The sequence below is a fragment of the Buteo buteo genome, chromosome 19 (assembly GCF_964188355.1).
Source record: "Buteo buteo chromosome 19, bButBut1.hap1.1, whole genome shotgun sequence".
Lineage (NCBI taxonomy): Eukaryota > Metazoa > Chordata > Aves > Accipitriformes > Accipitridae > Buteo > Buteo buteo.
Window position 1 is genome coordinate 5,483,911 of NC_134189.1, and position 19,370 is coordinate 5,503,280.

The 19,370-nt window shown below is 46.4% G+C and overlaps 1 protein-coding gene across 1 annotated transcript; it reads left to right on the forward strand.

Annotated features, from left to right (window-relative positions):
* The first annotated feature begins 382 nt into the window (after positions 1 to 382).
* Positions 383 to 8,555, forward strand: CKAP4 (cytoskeleton associated protein 4). The gene is made up of 2 exons (XM_075050894.1): positions 383 to 839; positions 5,443 to 8,555. The coding sequence occupies exons 1-2, from the start codon at positions 465 to 467 to the stop codon at positions 6,772 to 6,774; spliced, it is 1,707 nt and encodes a 568-aa protein (XP_074906995.1). The 5' UTR covers positions 383 to 464; the 3' UTR covers positions 6,775 to 8,555.
* Positions 8,556 to 19,370: the final 10,815 nt, after the last annotated feature.

Below are 19,370 nucleotides of genomic sequence, written 5' to 3' on the forward strand. Positions count from 1 at the left end.
CCAAAACCACACGCAAGACTCAAAACCGGCAGCGGGACCGGGCTGGGTTTGGGGTCACCAGGGGGCCGGGGGGGGGGGGGAGGCCCGGCGCACCCCGCTCTGACACCCCCGGGCCGGCTCCCGCGGGCAGGCGTGCCCGAGAGGGTCTCCGGGAGCCCCGGTCCACCACCCCCCGGGGCTGAGCGGGGGCTGCCCCTCCGCCCTGCCCGCCGCTCCCCCGTCCCGTCGCTTCCCTCGGTCCGGGGCCGAGCCCGTGTGCGTGGCGGCTCCCCCCCCCCGGCAGGGACCGGGGCCGTCCCCGTGTGCGTGGCGGCTCCCCGGGGCGGGGGCCGGGGCGGGGCGGGGAGCGGAGCGCGGCGCTGCCCGGGCCGGCGCCCCCGCCCTCCCTCCCTCCATCCCTCCCTCGCCCGCTCCCGCTGCTCCCGCTCCGCGCACCACGACGACGACGGCGGCGGCGTCCCGCCATGTCGGCCGCCAAGCACCGGGGCCCTAAGGGGAGCAGCCCGCCCGCCGCCGCCGCCGCCGCCGCCAACGCCAACGAACGGGGCTCGCAGGCCGGCGGCGGCGCCGAGGAGGCGGCGGCGAAGAAGCCGCCGGCGGCGGCGCACGGCCGGGGCGGCAGGGCCGCCGCGGGGGGCGGAGGGGGCCGCTCCGGTTCTGGCCCCCGCCGCGGCTGGGCTCTGCTGCTGGGCGCCGCCGTGGTCCTGGGCGCCGCGCTGCCCGCCGGCTGGTACGTGCGGCAGCTGCGGGAGGAGGTCGGGCGGAGCGCCCGGGAGAGGGAGGCCTCCGGCCGGCAGCGGCAGGAGCTGGCCGCCACCCTGGACGCCGTGGTGCTGAAGGTAGCGCGGCGCCGGGAGACGGCGGGGGACGGGGACGGGGACGGGACGGGCGGGGTGCCCCGCGGGGACGCTCCGCGGTGGCGGAGGCGGGAGGGCGGGCCGGGGGACCGCCGGGGCCCTCGGCATTGCTCGGCGGGGAGGGGGGCAGCAGCCGCCCCTGCAGGCGGGGGGACGGGGGGACGGTCACCCCTTAAATAAGCAGCCGCGCAGCTCTCGGATAGCCCGGCTTGCGGGAAAGCAAACGTGTCCCATTCACACCCCCGCGCCGCGCCTCTCCCTTCCGTGCTCCCTCCGTAAAGATGCTTTCATGGCATTAGAGGGACAAATCGAGTCTGGGCCGAGCTTTTTCCCCGCGCCTGCAAACGTGGCCTCGGTGAAAGCGAGAAATCCCTGGCAGGCAGCGCAGAGCGGGGCCGGGCCGGGGCGGGACCGGGGCGGGGCGGGCGGCCCCCGGGACAGCCCGCAGCGGCGGCCGCGGCCGGCTCTTCCCCCAGCTTGCTCTTCCAGGGCTGGGGCGTGAAGCCATTTTATGTAATGCAGTCAGCACGCTTACGTGTTGGCAGAAGCGGGGACCCGCAGTTCGGAGAGCCTGCTGGCGGTAATTTTATATCTTCGACTCTGGCGAATCGTTTAAAACCGAGCGTGGCAAGGTGGGCTGCTCTTCGTCGACGCGTCGAGCGGGCAGGTGCGCGCGCCAAGGGAGACGGTGTGGAAGCGAGGTCGGACGTGGCAGGGTCCTGCCTTGACGTCCCTGCACGCTCCAGAAAACAAAACCTGTGCCAGCTTCACTGAAGAGCAGAGGCCGTGCCAGAAATGCCGCTCCTGCTGTTCCCGGCCTTCCACGTTCCTGCCGCCGCCTCCGGCTGAGGGAGCGAGACTCGCCATGTCCATGGCAGTCCAGGACTGTGGAAGAGCTGTGAAGTTGTTGGCAAAGAGTGTGGCTCAAGCGAAGCGAAAGAAATGCTCGTTTCCCTCCTCATCTTTTTTCACTCATGCCTTATTAGCCCCTGAGCCAGAGTTTCACAAGTGGCACTGTCCATCTGGATATGTCTTAGGGTGCCTATAACCTTTGAAAAATGGCATCTGTGAAGGCATATCATCAACATACAATCAACCTCCTGTCTAGGGAGTAGGTAAATTGGTTGGAAGGCAGTATGTAAAGTTATGACCGAGTCAGATCAAAGAAAAGGAAATTCTTGTCTCAGCTTGACTGCCTTCTGCACAGCGAGCCGTGCAGATTCCCTGTATTCCCTGCGAGCTTGGGCCCGCGCCGGCAGTGGGGAGACATGGTGGTGGGACGGGCGCTGGGAGAGATCCTCTGGCCGTTCTGTGGCATTCCCAGAAGCGCAGTGGCCTGCACACGTGGAGTTTGTAGGGTCGGTCGTGGTGTCTCCTCTCCCTTACAAGAAGGAGGAAAAGGAAAACTCATATGAGGGGGGAAAAGGGTTGTAAAACACAGGGCTATAGCATCGTTTCTGAATCTAATTGAAAATCATGCGCTTTTTACTTACTGATGACTGGGCTGTTATTTGAACTAGCAAGGGTTGTTGTTTTTTCCTAGTTTTTAAGGCATTTTTACAGACTCTTTGTAGGAAGGAAGACATTGCAATGGCAGGGCATGCAGGACGTAAGATTACAATACATGAGTATAGAACCCAGATGTATGTGCAATATATAAGCCCTTTCAAGTGTAAGAATGGGTACAGTTTGCTGCCTCCATCTCCACATTGTTGTAGAAGATCCTAGGTGTATGTTACATATTCTAGGAGAGAGGTGTATATATAACAGAAGTTTATAAATAGTTGGTTTCAGAGAGAACTGAAACTTTAGTTGCCTGTGTATAGCAGATGGCTGATGTTAGACATACATACAGTAGGGCAAGAATAAAAGACGGGGGAAGGAGGTCACACAGTTTCAATGTAACCCTCGAAAGCTTTGCTTCCTGTGGTTTGGTTTGGTGTTGTCTTTATAGAAGAATGTACTTGAGGGAGAGGAGACCAGGCTGTATTTCATCACTTTACAAAAGTGCAGGGTCCTGCATTGTACTTGCCGAGTGCCGTCAGCGCAGGCTGCTGTCTGGAACTGGCTTTGCCCTTGAGTCTTTTACTGCAGAGAGCTCCTGTCAGGAGTAAGCGTTATATAAACTCATCTGCTTTACACATTGGCAGTAGGAGGAGAAAGGAAATGATGAGGAAGTTTAGTCTTTAATGTAGCACAATTTTCAGAGAGGCCAAGGTCTTTTGGTGTTTAAACACAAGATAGTATGACCAGTTAGAGAAGACATAGTTGTTAGCTATAGATGCATTTTTATGTGCTGTTTATGATGTTAAACCTTTCAAGGGCTGTGGTTTCAAACCTTACCAGCCATGAACACCAAACAGGCAAACTCACACATAGGTGCACACACAAACCAACTGTTTAGTGAATATGAACTACTACTTCGAAGTTGTGAGTTTTACCCGTGTCGTGCAAGCGGTTTGCTTTGGGCCCTGTTGGCTCTTGGTTAGGACAGATAGATTAGAAGCTGGTCTAATTTGAAGACCCCAGTCCATTTTATTATGTCAGAGCTGTCTGATCTTCAAGTGGCTGACCCAGCTGGAAGTATAGGAGAACAGCTTCAAGTTACACCAGGAGCATTGCCCAAATGCAGTGGAGGAGCAGGTATAAAGTCCTTCCACTGTGGAGGGGTGGGATCCGTCTCTGTCAAACGTATGGCAGCAGAGAACTCGTGGCCCTCTGGAGAGTTCTGGCCATTTCTGATGCCTTTTCTTAGACTAACAATTGAAGATAGTTAATCGCAAATACAAATTTGGTGATTTGGTTGGAATGTGTCAAAGAAAATAAATTCTGTCATAAGAGGGGGAGGAGAACTTTCCTGTGCCCTCCTTTTAGATTTCTGAAATACATTTATAGTGATACAGAAAAAGCTCTCTATGTGGGAAAAATCAGAATGAATGACAGCTAAGATGTAATGAAAATGAGGTTGGTAAGTCAGTGTAATGGCTGGTGCCCTGCTGCAATACGTATGGCAGTATAACCTGCTTCCCTCCCATCCCCCCACCCCACTCCTTAGCTCATTTCTAGTTTCGTATGTGAGCTCTAGAGAATACAAGTAGGGAATGTAAAGTCATTACAAACCTTTTTACAGAAGAAGGGAAAAAAATAACTCATCTTTATGGGTCTTCTTCAAACTGCAGGGATCTACTGGAGTGAGGGCAAGTCTCATGGCCAAACTCTACAATCCTTACACAGTGTAGACTTCCATGCAAACCAAGGAGGATTTGGCCAGGGATTTAGTCTTGCAAAAATACATATGAATAACTTAATTTCTACTTACTAAGTCTGTTAGGTCTTTTGAAAATAATTTCTAGGTTCAGAGTTTGACTGGGAACTGCTAGAGCCTCCTTCAGTTAAAAAGAAAAAAAATAGCAGCTCTGTATATTTCTTTCTAAGAACATATAAAATATACTTCCTTTTATTTGTAAAATAAAATTACCCCTCCAGCTGTGTATCTAATCAGTAAACATGGCAGCCCATGTGGCATGACTGATTAATATACCCCTCAGACATAGGGAGTAGCATGAGGCAAGGCAACACACATTACTCAGCACTTGCCATCCTGCCAAAAGCCTTGAGGTATTTTCTACGTGATGGATTCCTGTTGCAGCCAGTGGGAGTTCTTACACTGCTTTACAAAGTTTAAAAAAATACAACCCACATATGCACAAAAAGATTTCTCCACATCTTGAGACTGATACTCTGCTTGGCCTCAAAATTAAGTAACATGTGCTTCCCTATTGGTGTGCTTGGATCTTACCTTTAAATGTGAGAGTAAATGAATGTGGAGGCCACTCACCCCTTGACCTTTTCCTTGTTGCTGCTACTAAAACCAACTGTAGTTTTTGTAATTGGGAAGCTTAATAGCATACCTGATCCAGTGGTAACAACTTTCTGTGAGTATTAACCTGAGATAGGTGCAAGTCAGTCCCCTTGGCAGCTGCTATGGCTTTGTTCTCTGCCTGTGTACATACATGTGCCCCTGTTCACTAAGAGCATGTGGGTGTATGCAAATAATGAGGTACTAAGTATTTAGAACATTAAAGCCTTTCTATGTTTTTTATCTTAAAAAATAGTTAACAAGAAAAATCTGTGTCTCCATTGGTGTCTAGGAGCAGCAAAATATCATGATTACTATTCTCATTCCCCAGCCATTCCCAGCTCCCCTTTCACCCTAATTTTTCCTGTTGCTCTTTTCTTGCCTACTTTGAAATTTCATGTTCAGGAATTGGTCCAGATGCAAACTCTGGAGACTTGAGTTTGATTTGCGCTGCCACGGATTCCCTGGATCATCTGTGGCAGGTCGGTGAGGCCAAGGAGCCTCAGCAGGAGATGTATGTATCTATAGAGCTGTAAGGGTCTAGGTGCTGGGCTTTTTGTGCCTCCCGTATCTGTATGCCATAGGGTCACCTCAGGTAGGGAGCATGAAGGATTGCAAGGTGATCATTTCATATGGTAACAAGGGCCATAAAGATGTTAGACACAAAGGGTAAGGATGTAGGTAAGGATGAAATCGTAATATTAACCATGTTGATTTCTGTTTTAGGTGCGTTCCCTTCAAGCCACATTTGGAGAATTTGAATCTATGATGAAAATTGCTCAGCAGAAGCAGGAGGTTACCGAGAAGGCTGTTAAACAAGGGGAGAGTGAAATAAACCGGATCAGTGAAGTGCTTCAGAAGCTGCAAAATGAAATTTTGAAAGACTTGTCTGACGGCATCCACATGGTGAAGGATGCAAGGGAACGAGACTTCACATCTCTGGAGAACACAGTGGAAGAGAGACTAACAGAGCTAACCAAGTCTATAAATGATAACATTGCTGTATTCACTGAAGTCCAGCAAAGGAGCCAAGATGAAATCAACAATATGAAAGCAAAGGTTGATTCACTAGAAGAAGCAGATGTGTATAAACATGAAATTAAGGTGCTAAAAGATGCTTTTGATGAGATGCAAGCATCCATGAAAACCAAAGAAAAGGACATAGAGACCTTGAAGAGTACAATAGACTCCATGGAGTCTGATGTGTATACTGAAGTGAAAGAGCTAGTCAACCTCAAACAACAACATGAGAAATTCAAAGAGGCTGCAGACACTGAACACCTTTCATTAAAAGCTTTACAAGAGAAAGTTCTGAGTGCTGAGGATTCTATTAGGCAGCTCCCTGGTGACATTAAAAGACTTGATGAAGACTTACAGCGAGTTAAAGCTGACCTTAACAAATGGGAAGAAAATGAACTCTTCAGAAAAGCATTAGAAACTTTTGGGAAGAACAGTGAAGGACTGGAGTCTCGACTGAGGCACATAGAAGACAGCCTGGAGTCTCTCACTTCTGTTGCTGCTCAAAACAGTGAAAAGTTGCAATCTTTCCTTTCTAAGGAGACCGAATACGAGAATAAGCTCAGTACCCTGGAACAAAGCATTACTGCTCTTCAGGGAATCTCAGATATGGACGTAACTTCAGTCACAGACATTCTGAAAAATCTTGGCGAATCACAGACCTCACTGTACAATGACGTGGAAGACTTGAGGAGAAGCATCAGTGACCTGCCATCCTCTGGTGCTCTTCAGGATATCCAGAAGCAAATTAGTACTTTGTTGGATCAAGGAAATCTTCAGATGGGTCAAGCACATTCTCAAGGCTATCTTGAAAAATTTTCTTCTGTGGAAGGTTCTGTAGATGAACTGAGATCTTCTGTCAGCCAGGTTGATTCTGATTTGAAAATGATAAGAACTGCAGTGGATAGTTTAGTCTCCTACTCAGTGAAAATTGAAAATAATGAGAACAACTTGGAGTCTGTGAAGAGCTCAATAGATGACCTGAGGAACGATCTGGAAAGGTTGTTTGTCAAAGTTGAAAAAATACATGAAAAAGTTTAGGCAGCGGTGCTCCTTGTGCAAATAATGGATTAAGGAGAATAGCTTTTGTATGCCCAGTTTTTTACTCTTTTTAAAAGCAATTTGATACCTCCAAAGAGAATAAGAATACTTTAATAATAGAGACAGTTCTGCTTATTTCCTTTATTTCTCTTTTGTATAGTGTTTTTGGTTTGGTTTTCTTTTTTGTTAGATTTTGTTTTAAGAAAACATGAATTTAGTTGGGGGTTTTGTTTTGAAGGGCTCATCTTCTCTATCAAGTTGTACCGCTGTAACTGTAGTGGTGTAACTAAGGCACTATAGCCTCATTAGCATGGGCACATATTTAATGGCATGAAGGTGTTTCACACTATGACACTAGATATCCCACACAGAAGGGCTACAGCTGTTTTGGTATGAAAAGCATACTGCTGTACACACTGATAATTTTACTGGTATGTTTTGGTTTAAGAAACAAACACACAAAACTACATCCCTATCTTAAACTGTTTAGACCGGTAAACTTAAGTGTGGACCAGTTTTGAAGCAACTCATCTGTCTCTGCAGTTTGGGACTCAGCCATGTGGTCAGTTTACCAGGTGTCAGCTGAGCTATAGTGTATTTCTGTGAGTCCTTAATCTGTGCCAGGGAGCTAACAAGGAGTTAGCTGAACCCCCCTGAAGGGAAGGTTTGAGGTAAGTGGCATTGCTTGGGGCTAAGACCTAAGACCTAAGAGAGGTGTTCCACCATGTGGCTGGAGAGATTCATTCTTCGTGATCATAGGCTTCCTTCCCAGTATCTTCAGCTGCTGGTGTAAAGGACCAGTGCTCAGAAGGGACATCTGAAGGATGTGATTAGTTTCAAGAGGGTACAGTAATATCTTTATCATTTTGGGGGGCTATTTACATGATGAGGCTGTGTCTTTCCTGGAAAGACCCAGTTTGTCTGTGATACAGGATTTTCTGTAAAAATGATCATGAATTTGAATAAGGAAAGAGGACTAAGATTGCACCTCTTTTATTCCATGTATAGCAAGCATGCTAACAATAATAGTACACTCCAAAACACACAAGGGGGAAAATCACCATGAAATCAGCAGAATTGCTTCTAACGTGTATACATTTCAAGTTTTCACACAGCTGACAGTGACCTGAACTCTTGTTAGGTATTCAGGACTTGGTGCCTGACTCTTGTCACCATTGTTGTCACCGGGTGCCTGCCTGGGGCATTGGTAGCAAAGGATCCTTCTAGGAACTGGTTGAGAGTGAGAAAAAAGTGTCATAATTCTCTAGATGTTCATTTAAAAATTACTTCTTCATGGAACTTGCTTGGTTTTCTGTCTTTTTGGAAAGGATTTCTAATATCTCTCCTTTTCAAGTTTACTTTTGAACTTTATCCAAAGATTTGGTAAAGGGCTCTGCACACTGATACTCTGGAAATAGGTCGTGCGCATCATGCCCACCGCAGCCTGCACTAGCCAGATCCGTGGCTACGTTAGAAGAATTCCTAGAAACAGCAACTCCCAGAAGTGGTGTGCTTGTGGGAACAGCGTAGGTGAAAAGGAGTTCTCCTTGGTAAATAAGATACTGAACCATACCTGGTGGTGTTCCCACTGTAAATGGGAAAGAATTGCTGTCAAAGAAAGAGGGACCCACGGCATTAAGGTAACTTGTCACTGTTGGAACTGCACTGTTCTTTGTTGACTTCTCAAGTTCTTGAACAATGTTTAGGTTACTGTGAAATGAACTGTATGGCTTATTTGCAGTATTTTTAATACATAATAAACATTTGGAATATTCTTTGCACCTTTTTTGGTTGCTGCTTACTTAATGTTGCGTGTCCCCGGATGCTTCCAGTGGGGTACAGGAAAGGGCTTGGGGGAAGCACCATATGTGATGTAGTTCTATACTTGTTCTCAGATTTCATAGGTGAACCTGGAGGCAGTCCTATCTGTTGGGGTTACAGAGGAACTCTTAAACAGGATTTGAGCCAGTTCAATGCAGTGGCATTGACCAGAGTGCACAGAGGTCTGAGATGTGAGGTGTGAAATAGGTGATTTATGCAATGAATGACCGCCATGTCAGACACCGCCAGCAATGCCTTGGTAAGACTTTCTGAATGTCTGAAGCATGTAGAACAGAAATAACATACAGAAAGGACCTACATAATCTTTCCAAAGTGGCTGCTCCTTTTGTATAGCTTTGGACGCTGGATTACAAGGCCCATATACTGATAGCATCTTCATGAAGGATGCTGGACTTTCAAAACTTTGGGAAAGGGTGACTTCATTTTGATTGCCCGCAAAGATGACCCCAAGCTTGCCATATAAGCAGCTCTGGAATGGTGAGAGCCAAATCTTGTTTCCCCTGTACTGCTTTTACTGTTCATAAAGGAGCGTGGGCATCATCATGTCCTGGCAGTTCCCGAGGCCAAATTCATACAGATAGGTAATATCTGTTACTAGATTACCTGTACGTTCAAGAAAACAGGTGAGCGCACAAGCCCTTCCATCTAAAAGAGATTTGACATAACCTGTTGACCAGGTTGACCTGAAGCTGGTGATGAGCGCACGGTAGCTTTAAAGAGCAGTAGCAGCATGTTGAGGGAAATTAAAGCTGCTGTAAAGCCAGCAGTGCAGCTGGGCCAAATTAGATCTCAAAGATTAAATGAAAAATTACTAGTTACACTTCTAGTAACTTAAATTCTATGGCAAACTATTGAAATGACCTATTTCACTAAATAAGAATAATAATTCTCCATAAATAATACAGATCTTGCACAGCGGCAAGGATCCCTTGGTGGGCTAGAGGTTCAGCTTTTACATTTGGCTTGCCAGTTTCATCAAACACAAACATTTCCTAATTCCCTCATAAATGCTCACAGACCACATCCAGTCCTAGTGCTGCTCTTTACCATTGTTCTTACATTTTGCAATTAAGGAGGTCTCAAGCAAGACCTCGTCTGTTGCCAATGTTCTTTTACATTATTAGTAGTAGATCAATAACGCGCTGTTACAGTAACAAGTTTCAACTGAAACTGTCCACCTGACTGATGAGGTATTGATCGAGCCAGTTCACTTACATCAGTCTTCATTTTCAGCTCTCATCTTATAAATGGAGAAGCCATTAGGCCGAGGCACTGTGGGCTTGTTCACTCTTGAAAGGGCTTGCCCAAATAGCTACACTGGTAACTGTGATGGAGATAAATCTTGCGCTGCTGCAGGGACTTCTCCCAGTAAGGCTTCGACCGCTGCCTCAAGTGAAATAACCTGTAACAGCAAGAAGAGTTTCTGGTGGCCTAAATGCATATGTTAGAGGTTTTATTAAAACATGGATTAGTGATTTAGTCTTTTTACCATCTTATTTGACATAACTCAGCTGGTAGCGTAAAGAAAGCTGCAGAGAAGTTAAACGACTACAGGAAAAAAGGCTTTCTGGGATGTACCAACACCATGATAGCCTAAAAATGCCCAGCGCGGGCCCTCCGTTCTACTTGATGCTGCCAAGGGCAGTCTCCGCAGTTTGGGGCACTTCGGAGAAGGCGTAGCTGAGCTGGAGAGACTCTTGAAGAGGAAAATGGTGACGGTCAGCGGTGAAACGTTCGAGGAAAAAGAGACTGAACAATAGGGCCTGTTCAGACTTAAAAGAAGCAGAGGGAGGATGGGAGGGAAAAGAGGAATGAAAGACATAACAAGCAGCCTTCAACTACCTCGGAGGCGGCTGGGCGAAGAGGACGAGCCCGTTCGCCCGTTCCAGGTGAGCGGCGCGGGTGGCGTGATGGCGGCGGCGGGGCTGCGCGGGTCCCACAGACAGAAGGGCCCGCCGCGGAGGGCGGGAATTCCTCTGAGGAGAAGGGCTCGCGCCCGCCGGTAGCGGCACAGGGCGGCGGGCGGGCGGCCCCCGGTGGCGGCGGCGGGGAGCGGCAGCCGGCGGCTGGGGAAGGGCTGGGCGACCGCTCGTCCGTCGGTCCGTCTGCCCGACCCACTGGAATTTCTTTCCCGGGGAACGGGACGGGAAGGTGCCCGGCCCGGCGCCGTCTGCTCGCAAAGGCCGGCCGCCACCTTCCCCCCCCCGCCATCTCCCTTCGGGTCCCGCTCCTGGGCCCCGTTTAGGAGTCTTCTCCTGTGGTATCATCGGCCCCCTCCCCGAAAAAAACCTTCATCCAGCGCTGGGCTGATTCGAGAAGCAACCGCTACTTCTTCTGCCATCTTGCTAATAACTGGTCCCTGGCCCATTTGTTGTGTCATCAGCTGCTTAGTTTTTATAGATGTTTAGGGAGGGGGAAGCTGCGGCTGTTTTGGTGTTATTATCAGCTGTATCCGATATTTAGCGCCGTGAGATGCCCATCCCTGTTGGTCCTCTACCCTGCCCTTCCCGCGTGCGTTTTAGTCATCGCCATCCTCTGCCAACCACGAGCAGATACTCACCGCTGTCAGAGATGCAGAGTCAGAATATTTACACACGGGACTTTATCGACACTTGTTTGTAAACCCTGGCACGAGATGGTCAAACAGCATAAAAGCGATTCCTTTTCTCAAGAAGCCGTTTGGTCTAACACTGACCAAGGATGCTCAAAGACCAATTCTGCCTTGGACACCAAACCAAAAAGTGTATTTTCTGCTTGCTCACATAACAAAACCTCTCAGAATCTCTAGGACACCGTGTGTTGCAAGCTCCCAATATAAAGTATCTTCTCAGCAGTCAATGCTTGCTCATGCACTGAGAAAGGGAACTTGGAAATCTCTTTAGGAGAGCAGAGCTCGATGATTCCTGCATTTATAATGCAAATACTAAACCCCACAGCTATTCAGAGTTAATGCAGCATCACAGTTGTAGCCTGCTAGACCTCAGACAAAGAGATCTCAGAACTCTGCTTTTTTTCATATCGGAGCTTACAGAGCAGGTGTTCCTTTGGCTGCTACAGATATAAATAATAATACATCTCAAAATCTTTTCCAAGACAATGCTATCTAGATGCTCAGCTTAGCATTGGGGCACAATTCTCGTCTCAGGTGATTCCAGTTTCACTGTGAGAGGAATAAAAGCCAAAGAAGCACTTTCTCATTTTACTACATGTCCTGTTTAGAGAAAAATAGTTTCGATGAAATACTTATTATGCAGTTAACTCCTGTGCCCCACCCTCATGTCCATCCGCATTTCTAGAGGGGGGAAGCTAGTTCAGATAAGGCTGGCTTTGTTCCACTCAGAAGGATTTTCCTTTGGCACTTTCTAGATGTAAATATGTCAAATTCCTGCAGATAATCCTTTCCTGTCAATACTGCTTTAGGTTGGGATGGAGTCCTAGAGTTATGAGTGAGGATGGAAAACAACAAGTGGAGAAAGAATCAGGGTTACCTTGAAACTTTCAATTTTTTTTAGTGCTCTGACTTGCGAACAAAGTTCTGATAGTTTTCTTTTCCCCTCCTTTGTTCCTTTTTACCAAATTTCCCATCAATATCTGCATGTCAGGGGGATGCAGAATATGATGCTTAAATATTATTTTCTTTACAGTAATAATTTGAAGACACAAACAAAAACAGGGCTTGAGATGACAGCCACTGCAGAGCCACTTCTTTAGAGAGAGCACTGCAAGAGACAGGATCTAAACAAATGAGTTGACGTTGTTGTTAGTGGCAGGTAAAAACAAAACATTGCAGTTCCCAGAGTGTGTTTGGGTGGTTCACACTTTGGTGTCACTCAGGCTAAAAAACCTTTCTGCCAGGTACTTCCCTGCCCTGGAAACTCAAAGTGCTCTGCACAAGGGAGCAGGATCCAACCTGCAAGGTGATCTGCCTGGGAGCCAGAGACCTGGGGAGGGCAGCAGGCTACCTCCGAGCTGCGTAGCCTGGGAAGCCTCGCTTGGACGACCACTGAGGACTGCTCAAATTGTAAACTGAAAACAGTCAGGTCTTAAAAGAAAATTTCTAACTAGATGGGAAGCTTAGACATTATGGAGCAACAAGGGTCCTGATCCCCTTTTCCTTCCCTGGTACAAAATCAAGGGCCAAAGCACTTTGCCCAAAGCCACACAGAAAATGTGTAATATACCCAGCAATGATTTCCAGTACCTAAAGCTCCAGAAAAGCCTCTCCTTTCTTTTGAGTGCATCAGAGCGGTTTACCAGAACACCTAATAGCTAACAGATCTTCCCATACTGAGCAAGCCTTTCCTTTTTGAAGTCCCCTTCTCAGGGTCTGGACACAGCAGCATAAGGACATTATCAAAGGAGGTAGTACTGGCTTGTACAGTTTATGGTTTAAACAAATATGGTTTATGGTGTTGGGGAAGCAGGCTGGGCCTCAGGGCATATTTACGAGCTATTTCTGTTCAAAAGATTGCAAACATTAATAGTATAGACAGCTGAATGCTCATCATTAAGCTCCAGAGTAAACACCTAACTGAGGGACAGCCTTCTCGATGCTGTTGTTTCCAGCTGCCTGGAGTTTCAGGCAGAGCAGCTACGCTGGTACATGTTCAGCTGATGCCTTCAGAGATCCCGTCACAACCCTCAGAGCTAGAAACAAAAGGGACGTTGACTGATCTGAATGTAGCATGCTGAGTGAATGAAGGTGTTGTTATTCCTACATCATGTGTATAATGCCATCGGCCACAGGTCCAGACCCTATCCTAACAGGCGCTGGATGAGAAGACTTATTTAGGCACCTGTCCAGTGGAATGCTCTGGGCACTAACCTGCTCTCCCAATGGCTTATTTTGTAGGATTAAATGTGGACTTCAAGCACCCCATTCTGATAATTTTGACTCACCCCCATACCAGATTTCTAACATCATGCATTCAGGTCTGAAGATGGTATTGTTCTTTGCCCTTTCATTAAATATTACACATTCTTAGGATGGTTTCTAAGAGAGGAAAAAGACCCTCAGTTCTGTCTAATGTGTTTAACATTTAAAAATAAGATATGCAAGAAAAAGAGCAGCTTTTCCATTCAGGAAGGAGATATTTGTATTGCTAAAAATAGCCCTACTAAGCTTTCCTGAACTTAAGATTGATGGTAGGATAATTAACATTTGCTGGAGTCTGAATCCTTACAGATAATTAACTGAGGTGATAATAACCTCTTAGACCCATGAAAAAAAACCTCTGTACTTGAATGCGTTCAGTGATCAAACTGCATTACAGCACCCCAGAAGAATGTCACAGCCTTCCAGTGACTGCAAGCCCTGTACCTCCTCCCTAAGTCATTGGGGTTTTAAAGCCACAGCAGCTGTAGAGGCAGCAGGATGACTCCTCATGGCCTTTGGCTTCAGAGGAACCTCCTTTGACTAAGTCAGGCCAGGACATTGTAGAGCCTTCAGAGCGTATTATCACAGAGGTACTTTTGGGTTAACCTGTAGCAACACGGGGATTTATCTGTGGAGCCGTAGGAAGTGAGGGTGCAGGCTACATTTGTCCTTTGTGTCACTGTTCCCTCCCTCCACCCCATAGTCACGTAAGAGACTACCTGCCCAAGGGAGCTGATCAAACAAAGACAGCAGAGGGTCAAAGACGAGGTGTGCTAAAGCAATGTGGCACACAGCAGAGAGACAACCAGTCCAGGTGGCTGGTGGCAACCACTGCGCCTGTTATATTTTTATAATGTTAACTTTTAGGTGTTGCTGCACCTTCCCCTCCCTGTCTTCTGGGGGATCACATCTTTCATGCGGTATGATCTGAGGCCCATGGACATGGATAGATCCTTCTCTGTCGACTTCCACAGTAATTGGAGGAGTTGTGTGTGGGATGGGGATAGGGGAAGGTGAAGAATTCAGTTACAAGGCAAAATTTGCAAAGACCAAATAGAATAGATCCCTACTGCTTTCTAGACCCCATCCCCATTACATATTTTCCAGGGTTTGGGGAGCTTTATTAGTTTATAACCTTTTCCAGGGCAAAGAATCTTCTATCTCTTCTGTCCATTCCTTCAGTATGGACAGGGAACACTTACAACACAGTTAGCAATAGGTAGTGGTGTTATTTATAAAATACAAGCCTCAAAACCAGTTTTTGGTTCAGGTCATGTAAGAAGATCAAGGACTTTAAGCACTGCAACTAAGTGCTCCAGAAGCACTGGCAGCTACATAACTCAAGGCAGAAATCACGTGTTTGAATATTCTAAAATTAGTGTATTTTCACCAAAGTCCACAGGAATCATCAAGGGTTGGGTGAGGGGTTGCATTTAGATTTCACTCATTTGTTCATCCAGTTTGGGGGATCACTGCTCACATGCAAACTTGCTGTTGTAGTAGAAGCTCTGCTAATAGTTTTGGCAGACAAGTATGTGTCTCCTATTAATGTCTTAGGGTCCTGCCCCTTGCAGCATGCATGCTGACTCTGTACTTAACACGGCTCAGTGATGAAGCTCTTGTGCATGTGGAGGTCTGTCCCCAAACCTCAAACAGTTGGAGTAAAGGCTTAATCTATCCAAGAGTCCTACTACACTGTCCTTTATTCTGATCCTGATTTGCCTTCACTTGCCTTCACAAAGCTCTTCAGTTTCCTTAGGTTTGCTATTTTGTATTCATTAGAACTGGCAGAATTTACTGCTTTACCTATAAAATTAATTCACTAACAGAGCTGCTGTTTCAAATGGTTGCACAGAGTTAAATCCCTGTTTGTGAAAGTATTTGAACTATGAAAAGAAGCACATCTATTAAAAAGAGGTTTTGGAGTGCTGTTTATTGTTCCTTTCAATTTCTCTCATGTCACCGAAACAAAAAATTATCCTCCTCCTGAAGAGCAATGAAATAAATCTAAGTGCTTAAAATCTTCACTGCATGATCCAAGTTCAGGACTATGTGTGCTTTCTTGCCTTGGCAAAAGAGAAGCAAACTGAGAAAAGATGCACTGTAGCAAGTAAAGTTCAGCATTTGCATTTTTGTCTGAACTATATAGAAGCAGCCAGGTGGCTAATACAGCCATGATTTCAATGTTTCCTGGACAAAATTTGGAGAGAAATTTGTCTCAGGATGATGGCTGAGGCTAGCAATCTGCACTTGATTCCTGCAAAAAGGAATCAAGAATGCAACAAGCAAATGTACATTGCCACATTCTGCAGTGAATCCAGCCGACCTCACTACTGTTGCCTGCAAAAGGGAAGGAAGTTTCAGAGGGTGCAGCTATACTGTATCTTGAGTGTGAGCCCAAACTTCCTTCATGCCTAAACTGTTTGGACAAGAGCCTGTGCTTGGGAGTGGGGTTTAGTATGTATTTGAGCAGAGGAGCTTCCTTCCTTCCCTCCCTTCCAGTCTGCATCCAGAAAGCAGAAGCAGTGATTTACTATGGGTTTATAAAGGCAAAGGGGGATGGGGGGCTCAGGCTAGTAGCTATCTCTGCCACCAGCACAGTTGAAACTCCCAGCCAAAGTGCTTACTCCCAACTCGAAGCACTTAGGTCCCTCTGAAGTTCGTACCGAGTAAAGATAAATGCATCCTGAAGTGCTTTTTTAATACCACGGGGATGGGCTTGACTCAGGAACCTGGTTTAAGAGAGGAGTTCTCCACTGCAAATGAAAAAATCTAGTCACTATGTGATTTATTAGTCCCTCTTCAATGATACTTTTGTTTTAAGAGGGCTTCAGTTACCCTCTGCTGACTGGAATTTTTCATTTATGTGGGAGAAGTATTGCTCCTTGACTTGAAAAATGACTTCCAGTGAGCAATAAATGCTGCGGGCCTCATCCTGTGGCTTTGGGCATGACAGCTCACCACTGGTCACTTTGCCACAGGATCCTTGCCATTCTTTCCCCATTTTCTTTTTCTTGCCTTATGCTTTACACATGTTTGTAATTAGCTTTTTTTTTTTTTTTAAGTTGCCTTATTACATCTCCCTCTGTTCCAAGCTGTCAGCTATGGGTTTCCTTGTATGCCTTGTCCCAGGCATTCCTCATCAATGCACTCGCTGAAATGCTTTTACTGCTGGAGAAATCCTTTTCCAACATTGTTTCCAGTACTGTGAGGTAGATCGAGTCCTTGCTGTTAAGGAAAATTCCCTCTGGGGAAAGATCTTAAGTGCAGTGAAAGACTCAAGACCACCAATTAACCTGCTTTCAAAAATAACGACAACATTTAAGGTGTGGCTGAAATTCTTCTTGTACATTTTGGTCTTAGACATTATATGCACATTTCTGACAATGAAACCTCTGTCTGGCTGTATTTTTGAGTCTCCTTCACAGTTATCAAGGAAAAAGGTTGGGTGTTTTGGCAGATCTCTAATGCAGGTTCTGCCAGTAAGTTTATTCAAAATAACTGTTTTCTTTAATATGAGTCCTGATCTTGCAGAGAATCTTACCGCTTCCTGTGCTTCCACCACAATATTGCTCTACCTTATATTAATCCTTGGCAGGGAGCTGTGGGGTCTGCCTGTTCTTTCCCTGCCCTCTCCCCCTCCTTTCTTTAGGCATATTTGTTACAAACACTGTATTGCAAGGCAGTTCAACTCAATTTACTCTTTTCAAAGTCAAAATGAAACTATTTTAAAGTAGGTTTTTTACTTATCAAAGAAACTCTTGCATACTTGCAAACAAGAAGGAAACAGCACATTGTCATGATGGTTGAACGATGTTAAAACATCTAAACGTGAGTAAGCAGCTGTGTGGGAGACCTTCCCAGAGCACCTGGGTTCAGCAGGGTGCAGAGCTTCGTCACCCTGGTCACCCTCGCGCACTGCTCCGGCAGCAGAAGGCACAGGAAGACTGCAGTGCCCTTAGGATGAGAGGTAATGCTGAAGCCCCTAATTCTGCAGCTTGGTTTTCTGAGACATGAGAGCCCTTTCTCATCACTCTGGCAGTGTAAATGTACTTCAAAGATAAAACAATTCCATGATCAGCCAGGAACTTGCATTACTTAAGATATGGTGTAGAAGAGGTCTGGTAGTGCCCATCTTTGGGCTAAACATGTTGATTAACTGCCTCTTGCTGTCCCAAATCCCATAGTAGTCTCAGACTGGGGCAGAATTTCCCATTTGCTGCCCTAGCAATGCACAGGGAGGCTAGCTTCTGTTGACCAGGCTTTCCGTGGTGACTGAAGAGATCACATGAGTAATTCCCACAGCATTTGCTAAAGTGCATGTGGATCTCTGAAGAAGAACACTGATCGCTCTTCATAAATATAGTATAATGATAAACATGTACAAGTCTTCCCAAATACAGGGATATATTGCAGTTACCTTTCTAGCCAATTTGCCTGTACAGATTTGGACAGATATTCAACACTCTGATAATATCTTCTGACAGTGCCTCAAATTCTCCTTATATCCTTATATAGCATAATGGCAGTTGTGTTTGGGGATCCTTCCACAGCCTCCAGCTCAGCTACTGCAACAGCAATGAGCAGGACTCAGTCCTGTGGGAGTAACAGTGCATCTTGCTTCATGCAAGATTTAGAATTCAGCTTTGTGATGAGACTTCTTCAAAGGCGGCCAGGAAGAGTAAGGTTGCCAAACCTCTCTGCAACCCTAATGGGATTCAGTCATCCAGTTCCCCATGGCGGCTGTGAAATCCCACTCTCAGCTCCATATCTTGCTATTTGCATAATGTTCACACTCCTGTGCTGTAGCTTGGCTAGGATCAGTTTAGTTGATGGGCCCAAAGAAAACACAGGAAACACATCAGAGTAAAGAAGGAAATCAAGAGAAAATCAGATAACGACACTCATCTTCAGCATCGCCTTGAAAGAAATGAGTTAGATGTAGAGAACAGAAGGAGCAGCCACCAACTAAATAGGTCAGGTTACCAGCATGAGGCTATTTAGACAGTGATAGTAGGAATGGTGATCAGATATGCAAAGCTTTTGAGATGCAAATTTAAATTGCCCTGGTCAATGGCATGGCTCCAGATGTTCTCTAGTGTAGCAGGTCAGAATTTTTTCCACTGTAATCCTGCTTTCTCCTCCAGGTTCCACTGACCATAAACTTTTCATTAGTGCCCTTAACATAAGGCACAAAAGTCTTCAAACTAACACCTGTTGCATCTATTTTTATAAACCAAGGGACTGATTGGTTCCACAGGGGATTCAAGAATAAACCATATTTAGCAGCCACAAAGGTTTTCTATTAACTTTATGTTTCTTTTCCTTTCAAAACTCATGACTGTATGGCCTATATGTGCCGCCTGCTGCTGTTCCTTTTTGACATAAACCTCTCTTTGTTTTGCTCCTTTAAACTCGGTGCCAGATTCTGCTCGTGCTTGTGCCCCATAGATCCAAAATAACTCCTTGGACGCTAATGATGCAATTCCAGTCTCTTTCTGGGGTAACTGAGAATAGGAGCTGGCCCTTGTCGGTTCAAATTTACCCTTGATGCAACTTCATTGAGGGTGAAGGAGCTGCCATGAGGGTATTTTGGCCTCACCGCCCCATGACACAAAGTGTTTCCTGCAGACTGCAAACAGTTTGAGCGTTGTCCAGCCGAATGTGGTGAGTGCAGCAGGTCACATACCTCTCATAAAGCTCTGGAGCTAAACTGGGTCAGTTGAGGCACGACAGTCTACATCAGCTAGAGTGGCCCGTGTTATTTATGTGAAGGAAGAAAAATATGTGCAGATGCATTCATCCAAACCTGTAACTGGAAGTGACAGAGGCGAGGGGAGTTCCCCACTCCGCTCTCTCATCAGAGATCCTCGATAAT